Here is a 17,507-nt window from a genome sequence, read left to right on the forward strand (position 1 = left end):
ACTCCGGCTCAACGCATATTAAATAAAAATAAGTGGTGTAGCATGTCTTTAATATAAAATAATTTTACATGTTTTAAAGTATAATGAAATAGTGTTTGCATAACACTTTTAAGAGTTCATAATATATATATTTTTTTTAAGATTTTTATTTTATTTGTATAAATTCGAATGTCGAACGGGATTGTTTGAACGTGTTGCGTTTTGTTTTTACTACGAATGTAACTGTGTTTACTATAAAATGAGATATGCTAAACAAACAGAAAACGTGGGTAAATAATTATAGTGTCATAAAACAATTTAAATTAAATACAATAATTCGATTTATTATAATATAGTATTTGTATTGTATAGTAGTATATACTTTGAGCAATTAATATAAAACAGAAATAATGGCACATCGACATTTTGAAGGCATTACATACATTTTAGTTTTATCTTTATGTTAAAATTATTATTTTAATTTTTTAAGGAGCATTGCTCTATACTTTGAGTTTAATAAATACAAAAAACTTACAATTTTTTTTTAATTGGTATTTTAATTGTTGATTAGATATAGGAGGTATTTGACAAAAAATTTTTATTAACGAAACAGAAGTTATTATCAGAGTACTCGTAATTGATCACGTTTCAGATGAGAAATATTTATAGCAATTCCTTATCCCAATTTTTATCAATGTATCGTATCGCTATATCGTAGATTCGATAATTTTAATTTATGCACTATCAAGTTTATCTTATTGCTTATAATACCTTTAAAATTATATGAAATAAATTTTATGATTTATTTACAAATAAGTTAAATTTTAACAATTAATATATTTGCCAAAAGGTTATAATTTCCAACTTTTATCAACAAAACATCAACTCACCCGAGTTATTAACTTATTATCATAATGGCGTTAACGACTAGTAGATGTTCAACTATTGTTAATTGTTAATACCGCTTTGTTTTATGTATCTTTGAAAATAATATTAACTATACTTCTAAAATAAAACCTTACAATGCATTGATTTTAGCCTTGTAATTAAATTTGACTTTTTCTTCTGTAATCGGAGAGCGACGTTCCACGATGGTTAAACATTCTGTACTTATTCTAATTAGTTCTAATTAAAATAAATATAAAACCATTAATTCTAGTATATAAAAGATGTGATTTATGTGTTTTTATTGTTTAATTTGAATTATCGTAGATTCTAATATAAAAAAAAACAAAAATGTTTAAATATGGTATTTAAGTTCATTTAATATAATTTAAGCCCCATAGCGCAACGTTAACCTAGGCCGCCTAGTTTGAAATGTCGTAGGTTCAATCCTGACTCATGGCCTAATGGCGTCACTCTTATTTTTAAGCCTAATTTGAAGGTTAAGTAGTTATATTATTAACTCCTTAAAATTGTGAATTGCTACTATTTAAGAAAAAAAGAAAATAAACTATTCATTTCCAAAATTAAATATTACGGAATAATCCCCAAGCACTTCCGACTTGATTATTTTTTTATTACATAAATATAATCAGGTATAATTGATACGCATAGGTCTGATATCTCTTTAGATTTGTGCTAATCAACACATTTAGTATGTTTTGAGTGTATTATGTGAGTGGCTCGTTTTATCAAAAATAAATAATGAATTCGAAAAGTACTATTATTACAGAAAAAGTTACAGTGAGTATTTATTGTTTTTTATTGCACAAGGACGAGGAAATGGGGTACTTGTTGGTAGTGGCTCATAGATTTTGGTGTGGTTGGAAACTATAAGCAGTACTCAATGCTGATTGAAACTGAGTTGGGATGACCCTCGTGTCTGAAGTAACAGCGACTCACTCATCCTTCAAACCATAAAATAAGTTCCTCTAATTAGCAATTTTACTTCTGTCAGTAAAGTTTTTCAGACATTTTTTAATTTTGGAAGTAGTATCAGTACCAGTTACAGTACCAGTTTGCCATGTAATGCGCCAATGTATCTACAAGCACAAAGTGCAAAACTAAATTTAGTCGATGTTAAATTATATGGAAAGGTGTTAGTGATAATAATGTGCAAAGTGCTTTATTTATTTCAAACTTTGTAGGATCATGAAATAGCCGAGGGTATAGAAGATTCCGAGGACGATATAGGGTCGGCATTAGAGATAGTTATAAAACATGTCGGAGAAATTGGTCTATACCAACGATTGCTTTTTGTTATTATGATGCCTTTTGGTCTGGTGTGGTCCTTCGCGTACTTCGGGCAGATGTTCATAACGGCAACTCCTCAGGAACATTGGTGTCGTGTGCCGGAATTGGATGGACTTAGTTTGGAATTGAGGTTTGTCTGGTAGAACCACATATTTCAAAAACCTTTTTGTGTTAAATACATACAAATGTTAAAGTATAAGAAATAAGTTAAGTTAAGTAATACGTTATACTTTATATGACAGTTCTAAGCAGATTAGATTATTGTTGATATTAAGCTACAAATATAAAAACTTTTTGGATAACCATGATATCAAGTTCTGTTTGAAATATTGCTGAAATTTTGATGTGACGAATTATTTCAGGAGGTCACTGTCTGTACCAAAAATATCGGATACGGAGTACGATCAGTGTTTTATGTTTGATGCTAATTGGACGCAAGTCTTGGAAACGATGTTAGCCCCAGATCCAAATACTCCAACCATTCCTTGTACGAATGGTTGGGAGTTCCTGTTCGATGATATACCATATTCAACTATTGTTAACGAGGTTAGTAAGGAAACATAATTTGTTTTTATTAAGGACATCAATATCCACATATATGAAATAAATGTAGAGTAAGAAACAACAAATAAATTAAATTCAGTTAATTAAAGAGCAATACTGAATCTTTAGAAATGTTTGCTATTAAATTTATACGTACACTACGAAGCAGTTTTGAATTTTGCACGACAAATATGTGAATTTAAATAGCTTTTCTTATACGATGAATCCCGTTTTTAAAATTGTTATATTTCATTGTTACAGCGTGAATGGGTTTGCGACAAAGCGAGCCTAGTGCCTTGGTCACAGACGATTTCCTTTTTTGGATCCGTCGTCGGTGGGATTTTATGCGGAACCTTGGCTGATAAATATGGACGTCTACCTGTGCTTATATGTGAGTAAATACAAAAAAACAGCATACATTAATACTGCGTATTCCAATTTTAGTTACATATTAATCTACTATGTATGTGATAATTGTTATGCACAAAATCAATCGTCAAATTGTTAAAAAGTAATATGAAAAAATGGACAAGAGGAAAATCTCATTGTGTATGATTAATTAATATATTTTATACTTGACAGCTATACGTAAGCGGGTTTCTGAAAAAAAAATAATTGCAGGAAAGGAAAATGTAACAAAAATTATTGTCAACTTATAAATCTCCTATTGATGGACTAAGGTGGCTTCTCTTTTAAGCAGAATTTTTGGAGCTTATACTCCTGATATGTCAGTGGTTACATGTGAGGCAGATATTTGCCCGATTAATCGCATTTTTACGACCCAATCCTCTATATTTTAAGTACAACATTAATTAAACCACAAATTAAAATTAAATCCCCTGTTAAGATTAATTTGTTCAGACATGAGCCATTACAGGCTCTCAATTGTTGAGTACTGATGCAACTTCTCGTAATGCGGGATTATAAGAAGTTGATTATATCCACAATGCTTATAATTGTATGTAAATATAACCATTATGAATCATTTTCAGTGGCTAATGTCTTAGCATTTACTGGAGGTGTTGCGACTGTATTTACACATGATTTCTGGGACTTTGCAATCTGTAGATTTATTGTTGGAATGTCATGCGACAGCTGCTTTATAATGATGTACATTCTCGGTGAGTGCCTTTATAATATCTTATAGTAAGCATATTTCGTTACAACTTTCATATTCTTAGATATTTTTGCTAAATTCAAAAATAACATTGTATTTAATTGTTCGAAACACTACCGTCCTAATTGAAACATCCGTAACAGTACAAAATATGATGGATAATGGCGCTTAAAGTTTTTTACCGAAAATTTGGTTTCACTACTATAGTTTAGAAAAAAACAATTAGTTTTTATTTCATTGGACAGAAACGACCCTTCCCTTTAAAATAGTTTTAATTTTAATGAGATATAATCATTTGTTTATTTTTTAATTAACAATCAATTTTGATGTCTAGTTAATTACAGTGGACCTTAACAATAGATCGCAATAATAACAGTTCTAAATTGGAGTACAAATTCAATTATGCAACATCGTCAATAAATTTCTAAATCTAATTCCTTTTCTTTGAAGTATTGGAATACGTGGGGACAAAATACCGTTCCATAGTGGCCAACACTTCGATCGCGATGTACTTTGGGGGCGGGTGCTTGTTGCTTCCTTGGATATCGTTGTGGATATCTGATTGGAAGTTCATATCGGTTGCGATGTCCGTGCCGGCGGTGTTTGCGTTGGCAACACCATTCGTAGTGCCTGAAAGTACTAGGTAATTATTTTTGATTAACCTGCTTTTTTTTTTTTAAAACGGTGTAATGCAAATGAGTTAGGTGATCACTATCTATTGTCTTCGATGTATCTGATCAAAATTGTTTTATAAGAAATTGAGATTCTTTAATTGTTTTTAATTTTCATGCTTTCAGGATCAGAATATTTTATATATTCCTTTGGAAATATTATACCTTCATACAATTTACCACTCAATTTACTTTTATAAAGAATGAGTGTGTATTATACTCAAGAGATGGCGTTAGTAGTCCTTTGCATCGCGCTAGCGTTTGTTTCAGATATTGTGAAAGTATTCGGTTAACCTGCTCTATATTCGCTTTTTGACACTGTTAAAGGCCACTGCGGTCATAAGCAACTTATATAGATATAATTTGAAAAAATAAAATAAAAAATAAACTGCTGTTAATTCGATTTTTAAATTTATAATTTGAATATAATCCTTTAAGAATCGTTTAAAGCTTTTTCTCTTTTTTTCAGATGGTTGATAAGCAAAGGTAAAACAGATGAAGCGGTAAAGGTTTTAAAGAAATTTGAAAGAATTAACAAATCGAATATACCAGACGATGTGTTAGAAAATTTTATTGTGAGTTTATTGTTTGTTAACATTTTCATTTGTCAGAACTAAAACTAATTAATGTAGGTAGTTATTCAATTATGTTCATTATGAATTTAAAGAGTTTCATCCGGGCAAACCAGCTGAATTTTGATGATGATGATACTTAATTTGTGTTTATAATAACATAAATCGCGAGCTCGATAGTAAAGAAAAAAATGTGGGATGTCTTAGTCTAGTTTTTGACGTTCACAGGCTTTAATACTTGAAGCTCCTGTGCTCCATATGATATTAAAGTCGTTTAGAATACGCAACACAATTCACTTATCAGATACTCAATATTCAAAACAGTATAAGTTTGGGTACTGCCTGTGAACAAAAATCCGTAATAAGTATCTTCAGTAATCCACATTCGTCCAGTATGATAGGTTTACCCCATTATTGATAATTATTCTTCTGCGAAATAGAGAAACGGTAAAACAATAAGTCTGTTACTTCTTAATAATTGAAGTAAAAAAAAAGTAAAGTAACAGGCCGTAAATTTCCTACTGGTGGGCTAATGGCCTCCTCCCATTAAGGAGAGGGCTTGGAATATATTCCACCTCGCTGTTCCAAATGGGGGCTGATGGAATGAACATGTGGCAGAATTTCAATGAAATTAGACACATGCAGGTTTCCTCACGATGTTTTCTTTCACCGCCGAGTGTGAGATAAATTATAAACACAAATTAAGCACATATATATGGTGGTGCTTGGCTGGGTTTGAACACGAAATCATCGGTAAAGATGCACTCGTTCTAACCACTGGGCCATCTCAGCTCTTTCTTGATAATGAATTACTATAAATATATTTATCGTATGATTTTAAAGGCGGTAGCGAACAAAACAAAAGAGAAGACGGAAAGTGTTTTGATGATATTCAAAACGCCGTCACTGCGAGTGATGGTGACTTTGCTGATCATCGCGTTCATGGGCGTGGCGCTGATGTTCGATAACGTGATCAGGTTGTCTGAGAACCTCGGTCTCGACTTCTTCGTCACGTTCACCGTGACGTCAGCGACGGAGATACCGTCCATCATCATCCTAGTGCTGTTACTGGACAGGTTGGATCATTTGACTACGTTTTTGTTCATAAGTTTATCATCAATTCTTGTAATTTTTTGGTTATCTTGTTGTAAATGTAACAAAACATATAAAAGTTCTAAAACTGTCTACGCCTTAATCTTTATTTATGATCAATCAAAAGATAGCTACATTTATTGTTTCACAATACGCCCGAAAGTTATGTACCTACGAGTAGCTAGCGTCTATGGCGGAGAGCCGATATAAAGATTACGTATTTAAGTAAAATAAAATGAATAACTTAACAGAGATAATATCGATACCTGAATATATTATGGGAATTTTTATATTGAATAATGTGTGCAAGTATTATTCGTAAAATTATTTGAAAGTCAGTTCAATAAAATCTTTAAATGTTTACGTATTTGTTCAAATATATTTTACTGTTTATGTATATATGCTTATATATTTAATTTAAGGGTTGGCCGCCGTTGGTTCGTCACAGCTCCTATGATGATCGCTGGAGTCTTGTGTTTGGCAGCCGCTTTCGTTCCTCGAGGTATGTTTAAACGTCAATGTTCAAACAAATATATGTATTTATAGATACGATACTGCTAATCCGTTTGTTGCGTAATTATTATTAAATCTATCACTTCACGCACTCTGTTTCTTAGCGAGCTTTTAATCCATGCTTCCATAATAAAATTATAAATGCGAAAGTAACTCTGTCTGTCTCGCTTTCACGCCAAAACTACTGGACCAATTTAATTGTAATTTGGTACACAAATAGTCTAGAGTCTAAGAGAGAAGTCATTTACTACAATTGTTTTGTTAGTTATTACTTCTTTTTGGAAACAAAGAGGCAAGACCGCTTTGTATACCAATCATCCGCGGGTAACAGCTAGTGGTTAATAAAGGTTAAAGTTTTTTTATCTACTAAATATACTAACTAATACAGGGCTTATAAGCGCAGTCTTCTTAATAAACATCGTCCCGTTCTGTTTTAAAGCGAAAAGATTCCTTCGATTCTTACTTTTTAATTATATGGAATCACTCATGGAACCAAATAATCAAAGCAACCAAAAACTTATCATGGGAAAGGTCACGAGTCACTGAAGAAATAAAAACGCCGTAGGTATAAAAAAAGTGACAGTAACGATCGGTTCTTTTTTGAGGACAATAATAAAAATCTTACGAGCGGATGTAATATTTTTAAAAATGTAACTATTATACAACTTACATTTTTGAAAAAAGTGGATACGGGGATAAAAAATCATCAAAAACTTATGCGATACATGATAAACTATAATAGAACAAAGATTTGCGGTGGTCTGAAATCCGTGTCCTTGGCAGTATACGTTCAGGAGACTTGGAGACTCGAGGTGTTGTGTTGCAGGCTTGGCGTCGGTGGCGCTGGCGGTGAGCGCGCGCTTCTTCAACAACATGTCGTACGGCACCGTCATCCAGTGGACGCCCGAGCTGCTGCCCACGCCCGTGCGCGCCTCGGGCGCCTCCTTCGTGCACATCAGCGCCTTCGCCGCCGTCATGATCTCTCCCTTCATCATTTACTCTGTCAGTCTATTTTATTTATAACCTCTGATGCTACGCAGAATATTGACCTGTATTGTTAGTCACTACATATTGTAAAAGTCCACTACAAAGTCCATCAGCCGCGTCTCTCTGTCTGTATGCTCGAGATAAACTCCAAAACTACTGAACGGATTTTCATGCGGCTTTCACTAATAGCCAGGGGGATACGTAAGAAAGGTTTACGTATGTAATTCATTAAGTTTTTTGTGCGAATAAGTTGAAATAGAACGACAATTATTAAACAAGTCGGAAAAAGCAATGAAAAAATATCGACGTTATATTATATACCCGTGCAAAGCCGGGACGCTAGTTTCTTATAAATGAACAAAATTTGTGACGAGTTGTTTTAAGCAGACATGATTACAGGATCGCGTGTGGGAAGGTCTATCGCTAATTATAGTGGGGGTGATCGGTATCGTGGCTTCCTGCGTGGCGCTGTTGCTGCCCGAGACGAAGGGCCGCCGCATGCCGCAGACTTTGGACAACTGGGAGACCCTCGCTTCTACTACCTGCTTCGCCAAGTAAGTCTGTTGCACCCAGGTCTATCTTAATCCAGGTCTTGGATAATCGGTGAGAAACCCAAGAATGTCTTTTAATAATGTTTGTTAAAGTTCTTAGATTTAAGTTGTGTTGAAAAACTGTACAATATTTAGACATTTCTAAAGATTTTTGAACATTATTATGTTTTTACTGCTATATTTGTTTTTGTAAAACATTAAGAATGTATAATATGCAATGCTTTTGAGCCATTTATGTTAGTTGTAAAAAGTAGATGTATGTTGATAGTATTGCGAATGTTTTTATTCTTTTATGTTTCGATATTGTTCGCGCTTTGGAATAACTTACTTCGAGGCATAAACCTTGGTGACCATGTCGCGAGTCTGTAATGTCTAATGACACGGTTAATTTGTACACTGGTCAGCTTCATGCATTTGTCATTGAAAAGGTGATTTTTACTTAATCCAACAAAAAAAAGCTTGTTAGCGATAATTACCACTTTTTTGTTCAAATTTGTGGCTGTAGGTGACTATTTCTGGTATAGTTTTGGATCCGTTACGAATTTCAGTTTGTTAATGAGGTTATTTTAGTCTATCCTTTGTTTCTCTTGGAAAAATGTAAATAAAAACCTGAATGTTCTGATTAAATGATCAGTCACGGTATGGAGGTGGCAGTTTATGTAGATTGTTATTTATCCTACTTGTACCTATATTGTGTAATAAAATCGTTTTTGTGTTTTTAGGAAAACGGGTACAGCCGACAAAACAGACTGTAGATGATATTGGGTGAAATTAAAGCATTATATCAGATTTATGTGACTTTTATTTAACTGTACCGATTTCATACTCTTAGTTTTAAGGGGGACGGCGCGTACGCAGTCCCCACTACCAAAAATTACGCGTCCGAGTTATCCGCATTAGGGATAATCGCAGAGGTCAACCCCACCGCAGTGCAATGGTGGAACCTCGCTCTGGGGGAACCGCCTTCATGATCACGGTGTCCCCTACGCCAGGTAAGTATGCTTTGGACATCGATTCCTGACTACTTATGCTTAGCGAAATGAATTGCGTTAGCGCGATGTAAAGTACTAGTGGCGCCATCTAGTTTAAAATGGAAACATTAAACAAAAGCTCACCAAAAGCCCGGCTTGTAATGAGTACATATCAACACTTTGAAAGCAATATGTTTACATTTGAGAAAGCCGAGCGGATTTTTTATTTGATAATTATTGGATTTGTTAGGAACAACATTTTATTTTATGTTCTAACTCGTTTTAATACAATCAAATTAATTGAACCGAGTTAATTTTAATAAAAAAAATGTAAATTGGTTTCTGTAATAATATTTTTACTGGAGGTATGGAAGAGCAAGGAGTTACACGGACGCTTCTATCGGGCCCTTCATGGACCCGATGTGGACTTAGGGCGTCCGTATCTTGGCTACGGTTCGGTAACCTATTTGGTGAAACCGAAGGTTTTGTCTGTGCGATTATGGACGAAGTTATCATGACGAACAATTACCGGAAGTATATTGTGAGGGATGGCACGGTGGACATATGTCGGGCGTGTCACACTCCGGGCGAATCCCTTAGACATATTATTTCCGGTTGTTCTCGTCTTGCTAACGGAGAGTATTTGTACAGACATAATCAAGTGGCCAAGATTATCCATCAACAACTTGCACTTCGATACGGTCTTGTGGTATCAGAGGTACCATACTACAGGTATGTGCCCGACCCAGTTCTCGAGAATGGTCATATCACACTGTACTGGGACCGATCTATAATCACTGACAGGACTGTTGTCGCCAACAAGCCTGATAATTGTTGACATCACCATCCCTCATGACGAGAATCTCGTGAAGGCTGAGAAAGATAAACAAATAAAATATCTTGACTTAGCTCACGAGGTTGTCGACATGTGGGATGTGGATACAGCAGTTATTGTGCCGATAGTTGTTTCAGCGAATGGCCTAATGGCCAAGAGCCTCGACCAACACCTTAAGAGGCTCTTGTTATGTAGCTGGGTCAAGGGCCTGATGCAGAAGGCAGTACTCCTCGGCACGGCTCGTATTGTGAGGAAGTTCCTCTCTTTGGAGCCCTGACCACCGGTGGCTTGGACCCTGTTCCCCGCCACTGGTTGGCCTCTGTATTTTATATTTTTAAATATATTTTATATGTTTGTATTTTATATTTAAAAATGTAACATTATATGAGTGAAAATAAATACTGGGATATTAAATTTTTACTGTACAAACAAAAAGTATTAAAAGTATAAATCATCTGCTAACGATTTTGCTTGTTATATATTTACGACTCTAGGTAGAGTCATGAAATTATAAGAAGAATGCATTTTAGACTACTACTACTTTTTACTGATGAGTGATGAGAGATAACGAGATAAGAATGTATGCGACAATGACAATTTCTATCTTCACACACTTTATTAGAACTTCAACTGTGCGTAACATTCAAAAATTTAAATAAATGAAAAAATAGCTATTTGTTCAAAGAACTTTATACCTTATGATTAAAGAAATAAATACTCTACGTAATACTCCTTTATGAACTTATGACGTTATTTTTAATCGTTGTTCAGCGGGTCATTTGTTAAACAATAGCCAATGCTTTGTCTCTATTTATTTTAAATATCAAATAAGCGAGGATAGAAAAAGACCAATCAGTGTTTAACTAAATACATGTTAAACAACTTTTACTTAACTTTAATTAAAACTTGTTGAAACTGAAAATAAAATATGCCGATTTATTTGCCGATAAAAAAGTCTAAAATGCATTCTTATAATTTCGTGACTCTACCTAGAGTCGTCAATATATAACAAGCAAAATCGTTAGCAAGATGTTTTCTGCTATGTATTAAAACCTCCTTCGAAGTGGACTGCATCTGGTACTAGTTTTATGAATATTGTTTAAGAAGTTTAATAAGTTATGGAACACTAAAAAGTTCCTAACTTATAAATATAGACATAGAATAGACACCAATAAAAATATTAATCAATTGCTAACAGAGAACAGGAGAAAATTGTATACTAGTAATAAGTATAGTCCACCTAATCCAAACAGAATACGACAAAAGCCAAATAAACAGCATGTGATATCGAATTGACGCGATATCCTTGGTTAAGAGCTTAAATATAGTACAAAATATTGTGTATGGATTTGTGAAAAAATTGAGTTACGTCAACGAAGCTGTAATCAGTACTTTGGAGGTAAAATATAAATATAAGATATATGTAGTTAATTGGTATAGTGTTGTATGCATTAAATTTATTTTAACCAATAACTGTTAGTAGTGCAGAATGTCGCTAAGTTAGAAAATACCATGCAATCTAATCTCTGTTTGCTTATCTGTATTACTTTTTCGATTGGAATAGACTATATGTATACTCGCTATGTTTAGGTTTATTGTATGCATATTTCTAAGAGTTCCTAAGTTTAAGTTTTTTAATGATGAGTCAATAATTATGTCAAGAAATTAGTTTTGTAGGCAGACACATTAATAGATATAGATTGAAATCCGTATCAAACCGAATAGCTAATTACTAATATATTTTTCATATACAAACGTACTTAATACTTATATATAAAAGTCGGTTACTAATGTGACAAAAACTCGTGAGAGCTTTGAACTAAAACGTTACTTAAAGAGAGTCGAGGTGGCCCAATGGTTAGAACGCGTGCATCTTAACCGATGATTGCGGGTTCAAGCCCAGGCAAGCACCTCTTCACCTCTCATTCATGTGCTTAATTTGTCTTTATAATTCATTTCGACCTCAGCGGTGAAGGAAAACATCGTGAGGAAACCTGCATGTGACAAATTTCATAGAAATTCTGCCACGTGTGTATTCCACCACCCGCATTGGAACAGCGTGGTGGAATATGTTCCAAACCTTCTCCTCTAAGGGAGAGGAGGCCTTTAGCCCAGCAGTTGGAATTTACAGGCTGTTGTTGTTGTTACTTAAAGTTTTAAGATGTATTGTATTTATGAGGTTTTACGAATTACGATTTGACGTTCCATGTTCTGAGAGCTTTAGAATTTGAATATTTAAAGAATTTATGGGGGGATAGCGCGAACGCAGTCCCCACTACCAAAAATTACGCGTCCGAGTTATCCGCATTAGGGATAATCGCAGAGGTCAACCCCACCGCAGTGCAATGGTGGAACCTCGCTCTGGGGGAACCGCCTTCATGATCACGGTGTCCCCTACGCCAGGTAAGTATGCTTTGGACATCGATTCCTGACTACTTATGCTTAGCGAAATGAATTCCGTTAGCGCGATGTAAAGTACTAGTGGATGTAACCATCTAGTTAAATAAAATATAATACAGTCAAATTGAGAACGTCCTCCTTTTTTGAAGTCAGTTAAAAAGCTTTCTTTTTAACAAACTTCACAGTCTTACGAGGAGTAAGCATAAGCTTCTAGTAATATATACATTTGCAACTGAATTTATCTAATTAGCGTGATAATTTATATGTCATTGAACCGACTACTTATATTACTGTGGCATAAAAAGTGAAATATTTTATTTATAATTGTAATTCTAATAGAACTTAATAATTATTATAAAAAAATAAATATCGCTCAAAAAACAATAGTGAAGTTAAGACATTAATAAGAAAGAGGGTATCAACTGGTAAGGTAAAGGTATAACTGCGAAGTTATTTCTGTTTTGTAATTACAATTTAGTATTACATAGATATGACTAGATTTAATTATATACCTTGCAACGTAACGAATATTAACCGAATCCACAATAAATATATAATATTTACATATCTAATATTGATAATAATTGAGAGATGATAGTATGAATAACTGCATAGTGCACGGATACTCGCATTAGTAACTTACTTCCTGCCCATTAGTGACATCACTCTGTTGTAATTAAATAAATGTAAAAACACTCTTGCCTTGTATAACACCTCGCCTCATTGCCTCCATTTCTGACAGGAGGGCTTGGGATTCGTTTTTTGCCCAGAGGATCGGAATTGCGATTCAACGCGATGCTGCTAGCAATCTTGCCACCATTCCACGCGGTCAAGATCTATACAGTAACTAGTTTTAGTTCTTGTTTGTTTATATTTAAGCATTTAATGTTTTTAATTACTATGTAAACTATAATAAAGCTAGGAAATTAAAAAATAAGGAATATCTCTACAATAAAAATATATTGTACGAAAACGTCTGCAAAATATTTGGTTAGTTTCATATCAAGTAAATAATATTATATGTCAATTTTGTGCTAGTTAATTAAATAAATAATGTTATATTAATTTAAACGGCCTGGTAAAACAAGGAAATAATTAAGTAAAATTAACGTAATTGTAATTTATTAATAATTTTAACTTATAAGAACCATATTTTGATTTTTTATTTTATTTACGTGTGAAGGATACGTAATAACAATTACAGGTTGTTTAGCCAAGAACTAAACTAGCTCACTACAGCAATGAATAAAATTTCTACCAATTCAAAGGTTTTATTCCAATTACGACATAAGTAACCCTATAGCAATCGTGCAAACATACGTGGATTTATTTTACGAATTAAGTTGCTAAACACCGGCGTTGTCAGCAAAGGAGTTTGCGCATTGGGGTCCATAGATAAACGATAAGGGGCTCTATTAAAAAAAAAAAATCACTATTTGTGGCCTCGACAGCTGTGTGCATATGCTTTAAGTGCCCCAAACTAGGGCTGTTTGTAATGTATTTTATGAGTAGAAGATGTATCCAAAACCAAAATACCATGTTTTTATGGGTTAAAAGTGTTATAGTTTTTTATGTTATCAGTACTGTTACGAATATTTTTTAAATCTTATGTGTGCATGTGATGTTTATTGTTTATATATATGTATAGGTAGTAAATTGATTGCGACCTCCTTTAACGAGAACGCATACTGATTCGTATGCACTTACAAGTCAACTTACAGGTCAAAGAGTCAACAAGCGTCGATAAAGTAAAATAAATTTACGTTTAAGATACGAGTATTACATTTGGCATTATCGAATTTCGAAGAATATTAAATAAATATAAATTATAGTGAAGTTACGATACTGTTATAGAAAATAAAAAATTTTTATGTTCACTTTAAACAGATAGGCATTGCGACCAGTCACCTTTTTATCGAAACAAGTTTGACGTATTATAAAAAAATATATATTAAACTTTTGATGGCAAGGTAGGTCAATTTGTATCGGGTACATACTAGTTGATTTAACTCCATCGCCTCCCACTATTATACCACCCGATTGAGCGTGATTCCAAGATAAGTTTCTTCACATGGTGGAATCAAGTTGAAGCATCAATTAAATAAGCGTTTTCTATTTTTAATTTTTTGTTGATTTTTTTTTTCGTATACTTTGAAATTACTTTTAGACATAATCGTCCTCATATATTTTTTATATCAATTATTAGCGACCATATATTAATTTTTTTGTCTTACATTCAATTTGTAAGTATAATACTTCTAACGACGGATTTTTCCCATCTTTCATATATAGGCTTTTTTTTATAAATTAAATTGAATTAACGAGAATACTTACGTTAATCATAAAAAAAATTGAAAACAGTGATCATATCGCGTAAGAAATTAAAACAGGCAATTTGATAACCTTGGTTTTTGCCTGTTATAATTATAATATGAAATTATAAATTAAGTTACATAAATGTTTGCTTGTGACAAACAAACTGATCGAAATATTTGTATTTTAATGTATCAGGTGACATTAACATTTGCATAATCGATTAATATATGAAAATAGTGTCGCGTATTAACATTTTATTAAACTAACAACTATCAATTTGTTCGTATCGATGACTCAGTAATTAAAATTTTATATTGTCTAATTGTATGAGGATGGATAAAATAACTCCGATTATTTTGGTAGTCGTAAATTGGTCTATTGCATATCTCGTGTCATTTGCGTTATATTTGTTTCTTATACTTAATAATTTGATATAAATAATACGAATATTTAGTTTAGCATTATTTTGAAAATAATCCAAACCCTGCCTTTTGAGTATTCCTTGCGAATCCCAAAAATTAAAAAAAAATATAGTTCAGAATGTATGTGTCTTTGACGGTTTTATTTTTTAAATATGTCAAATAAACTAAAAATAAAAGAGGAACGCAGCGAGAACATACAAAGATGCCATAAAGAACATTCCAGATGTCCTCAATCTGATGAATAAAATAAGTCTACAACATAATTATTAGTTATACATATTGGTATCGTTTCATTGTCGTAATGTGCAAGACATATTATTGCTAGAGGTTATTCAACTCCTTATAAATAGATTCGCTGTCCGATTTCTTGTTAAATTAAGTTACTATTTTACAATATACTCGTATACTTGATGGTTCAATTCCAGTTAGTGTTTAGTTAAATTTTAATCTTTCTGTCTGCCTGTTTATTAATTACACTTCCAAATCGATTTTGACAATTTATTTTATGCTTTAAGTGGTAAAGCGGTAGGGGGCTCACCAGATGAAAAGTGACTACCACCGCCCATGGACATCTGCAACACGGAGGGCTTGCGAAGCGTTGCTGGCTTAAGAAACTTGTAGGGCAGTGGCCTCGCTGTGCAAAGGGCCTCGCGTCCGAAATTTGAAAATGTACAACATAACATTGGGATTAGAGTACTGTAAAAAAAAAACAAGGGCCTTGCAAACTGTCTTGCCTATATTAAGATTCGATGAAGATTCGAAGGCTCTTTTCTTAACAGTTGTCAGTACCTAGTTGTGTATCGTTTCGGCTCCGGCGAAAGCTGGTTCATGCATCTTCGGACATCTAGGTTGTCGAGTGGAACATTAATTGTGAAGCTTGAACCCTAAGGACTGTCATGAATTGCTTTTTACCCTCTGAGATGGTAATTTTAGGATAAAGGGCTGTAAACAAGTTATTGAAGCTTTTTCGTTACAAACTGAAGTCCAGCGGTAGGTGGCATCTTGAGCAAGGCGCTATGTCAATGATAATCAATGATGTTGTCTTAGTTTTTCGCGATTATTACACATTGAAATGATTATTTATATTAACTAAATCGTGGTCACGGGTAGACACGAACGCTGTAAAGTGCTCGAAACGTCGGGATGATAAAAATAATTAATATACGCGATTTAAATCAATCCGTTAAAACTAGTTTCATTTCAATAATCAATGATGATAATTCGTTTGTAGACATTAGCTCATATATGTCATAAGTAGCTTCCACCGTTTAGAGGATTGTGTATGTTACTACTTCCCCTGTTAAAGTATATATGATTTCATGATGATCCGACACATGACGCTTTTGCATTTATTATTATTATGAGTATTAGTTATGATTGTAATTGGACGCGATTGTTAATTTTAAAAACATTTTTATTTGTCATATCTGTTGAACTGTACTGTCATATAATAAGGTTGAATTAGTTTAAGTTAGTATTTTTTTAAATATTTTATTTTTAGATTTAAATAGAAATATTATAATTGATTATCAACTCTTGTAAGCTTAGTGGTAAAAGTTGTTCAAGGTAAGTTTGAATTATTTTCCATTATCGCGTCGAATGAAGATTGCCTTTAAAATATTTGAACAGATGTTTGTATAATGAAACGCTAGAACGGAAGACGGAACAGAATTATTCAAACAAATAACCATAGTGAAACGGTATTAGAAAAACATCAGTATATTACTAATAATTATTAATTATATATTGATGTTTTTCTCCTAATGTACCTGTAGGTAAAATCATGGCACAACTTGATAAATATTGAACAAATAAATTAAAAAATATATATAAATAATTTAAAATTTTTTCGTATTGTTTTTTGAGATTATAATGGCGTTATATTTCTAAAAAAAAGGTAAATAGGTGAAGGCTTGTATCACTAACAATTAATTTGGTTTGTACTGGCCCACCTGGATACATTCAGATGCATCAATTATACAAACAGCAATTTGTATCGCTGTGTTCTGTTTCAGGAACAACAGCAGCATTGCTGGCTTGCGACAAATAAAGCATTGTGAAGTATGAATTGTTTAACATTTCCTGCAATACTCATTTCTCTGGGCGTTGCTGACCAATTATTATTTCATATTTAAAATAAAATGCATAAAACAAAGTCACTTATCCTACAGTCAATATGTATGCTTTGATCTTTAAAATTACGCAACGTGTTTTGACGCGGTTTCTTTTAATAGATAGAGTGATTCGAGAGGAAGGTTTTTGTATATAATACATGGACAATATAGTAAAGAAACACTGATAATTTTAGAATTTTCTAATGTTATGTTGTAAATTTTTACTGT

General features: G+C 33.0%; 1 protein-coding gene and 2 non-coding genes across 4 annotated transcripts; 1 reads left to right on the forward strand and 2 right to left on the reverse strand.

The window, feature by feature from the left end:
• The first annotated feature begins 155 nt into the window (after positions 1-155).
• LOC124538600 (organic cation transporter protein-like) lies at positions 156-9,008 on the forward strand. 2 transcript variants are annotated; one of them, XM_047115725.1, is made up of 12 exons: positions 156-265; positions 2,070-2,305; positions 2,538-2,721; positions 2,980-3,109; positions 3,711-3,839; positions 4,286-4,478; positions 4,976-5,081; positions 5,922-6,154; positions 6,593-6,672; positions 7,510-7,685; positions 8,070-8,224; positions 8,944-9,008. In XM_047115725.1, the coding sequence occupies exons 1-12, from the start codon at positions 239-241 to the stop codon at positions 8,978-8,980; spliced, it is 1,686 nt and encodes a 561-aa protein (XP_046971681.1). In that variant the 5' UTR covers positions 156-238; the 3' UTR covers positions 8,981-9,008. The 2 variants fall into 2 exon arrangements, with proteins under 2 accessions (XP_046971681.1, XP_046971673.1); XM_047115717.1 differs by lacking the exon at positions 156-265 and adding an exon at positions 1,558-1,665.
• A 51-nt stretch (positions 9,009-9,059) lies between these two features.
• Positions 9,060-9,221, reverse strand: LOC124542979. The gene has a single exon (XR_006967421.1). It is a non-coding gene; the product is annotated as a U1 spliceosomal RNA (small nuclear RNA).
• A 3,055-nt stretch (positions 9,222-12,276) lies between these two features.
• On the reverse strand, positions 12,277-12,438 carry LOC124542932. The gene has a single exon (XR_006967407.1). It is a non-coding gene; the product is annotated as a U1 spliceosomal RNA (small nuclear RNA).
• Positions 12,439-17,507: the final 5,069 nt, after the last annotated feature.

Source organism: Vanessa cardui, chromosome 2 (assembly GCF_905220365.1).
Source record: "Vanessa cardui chromosome 2, ilVanCard2.1, whole genome shotgun sequence".
NCBI lineage: Eukaryota > Metazoa > Arthropoda > Insecta > Lepidoptera > Nymphalidae > Vanessa > Vanessa cardui.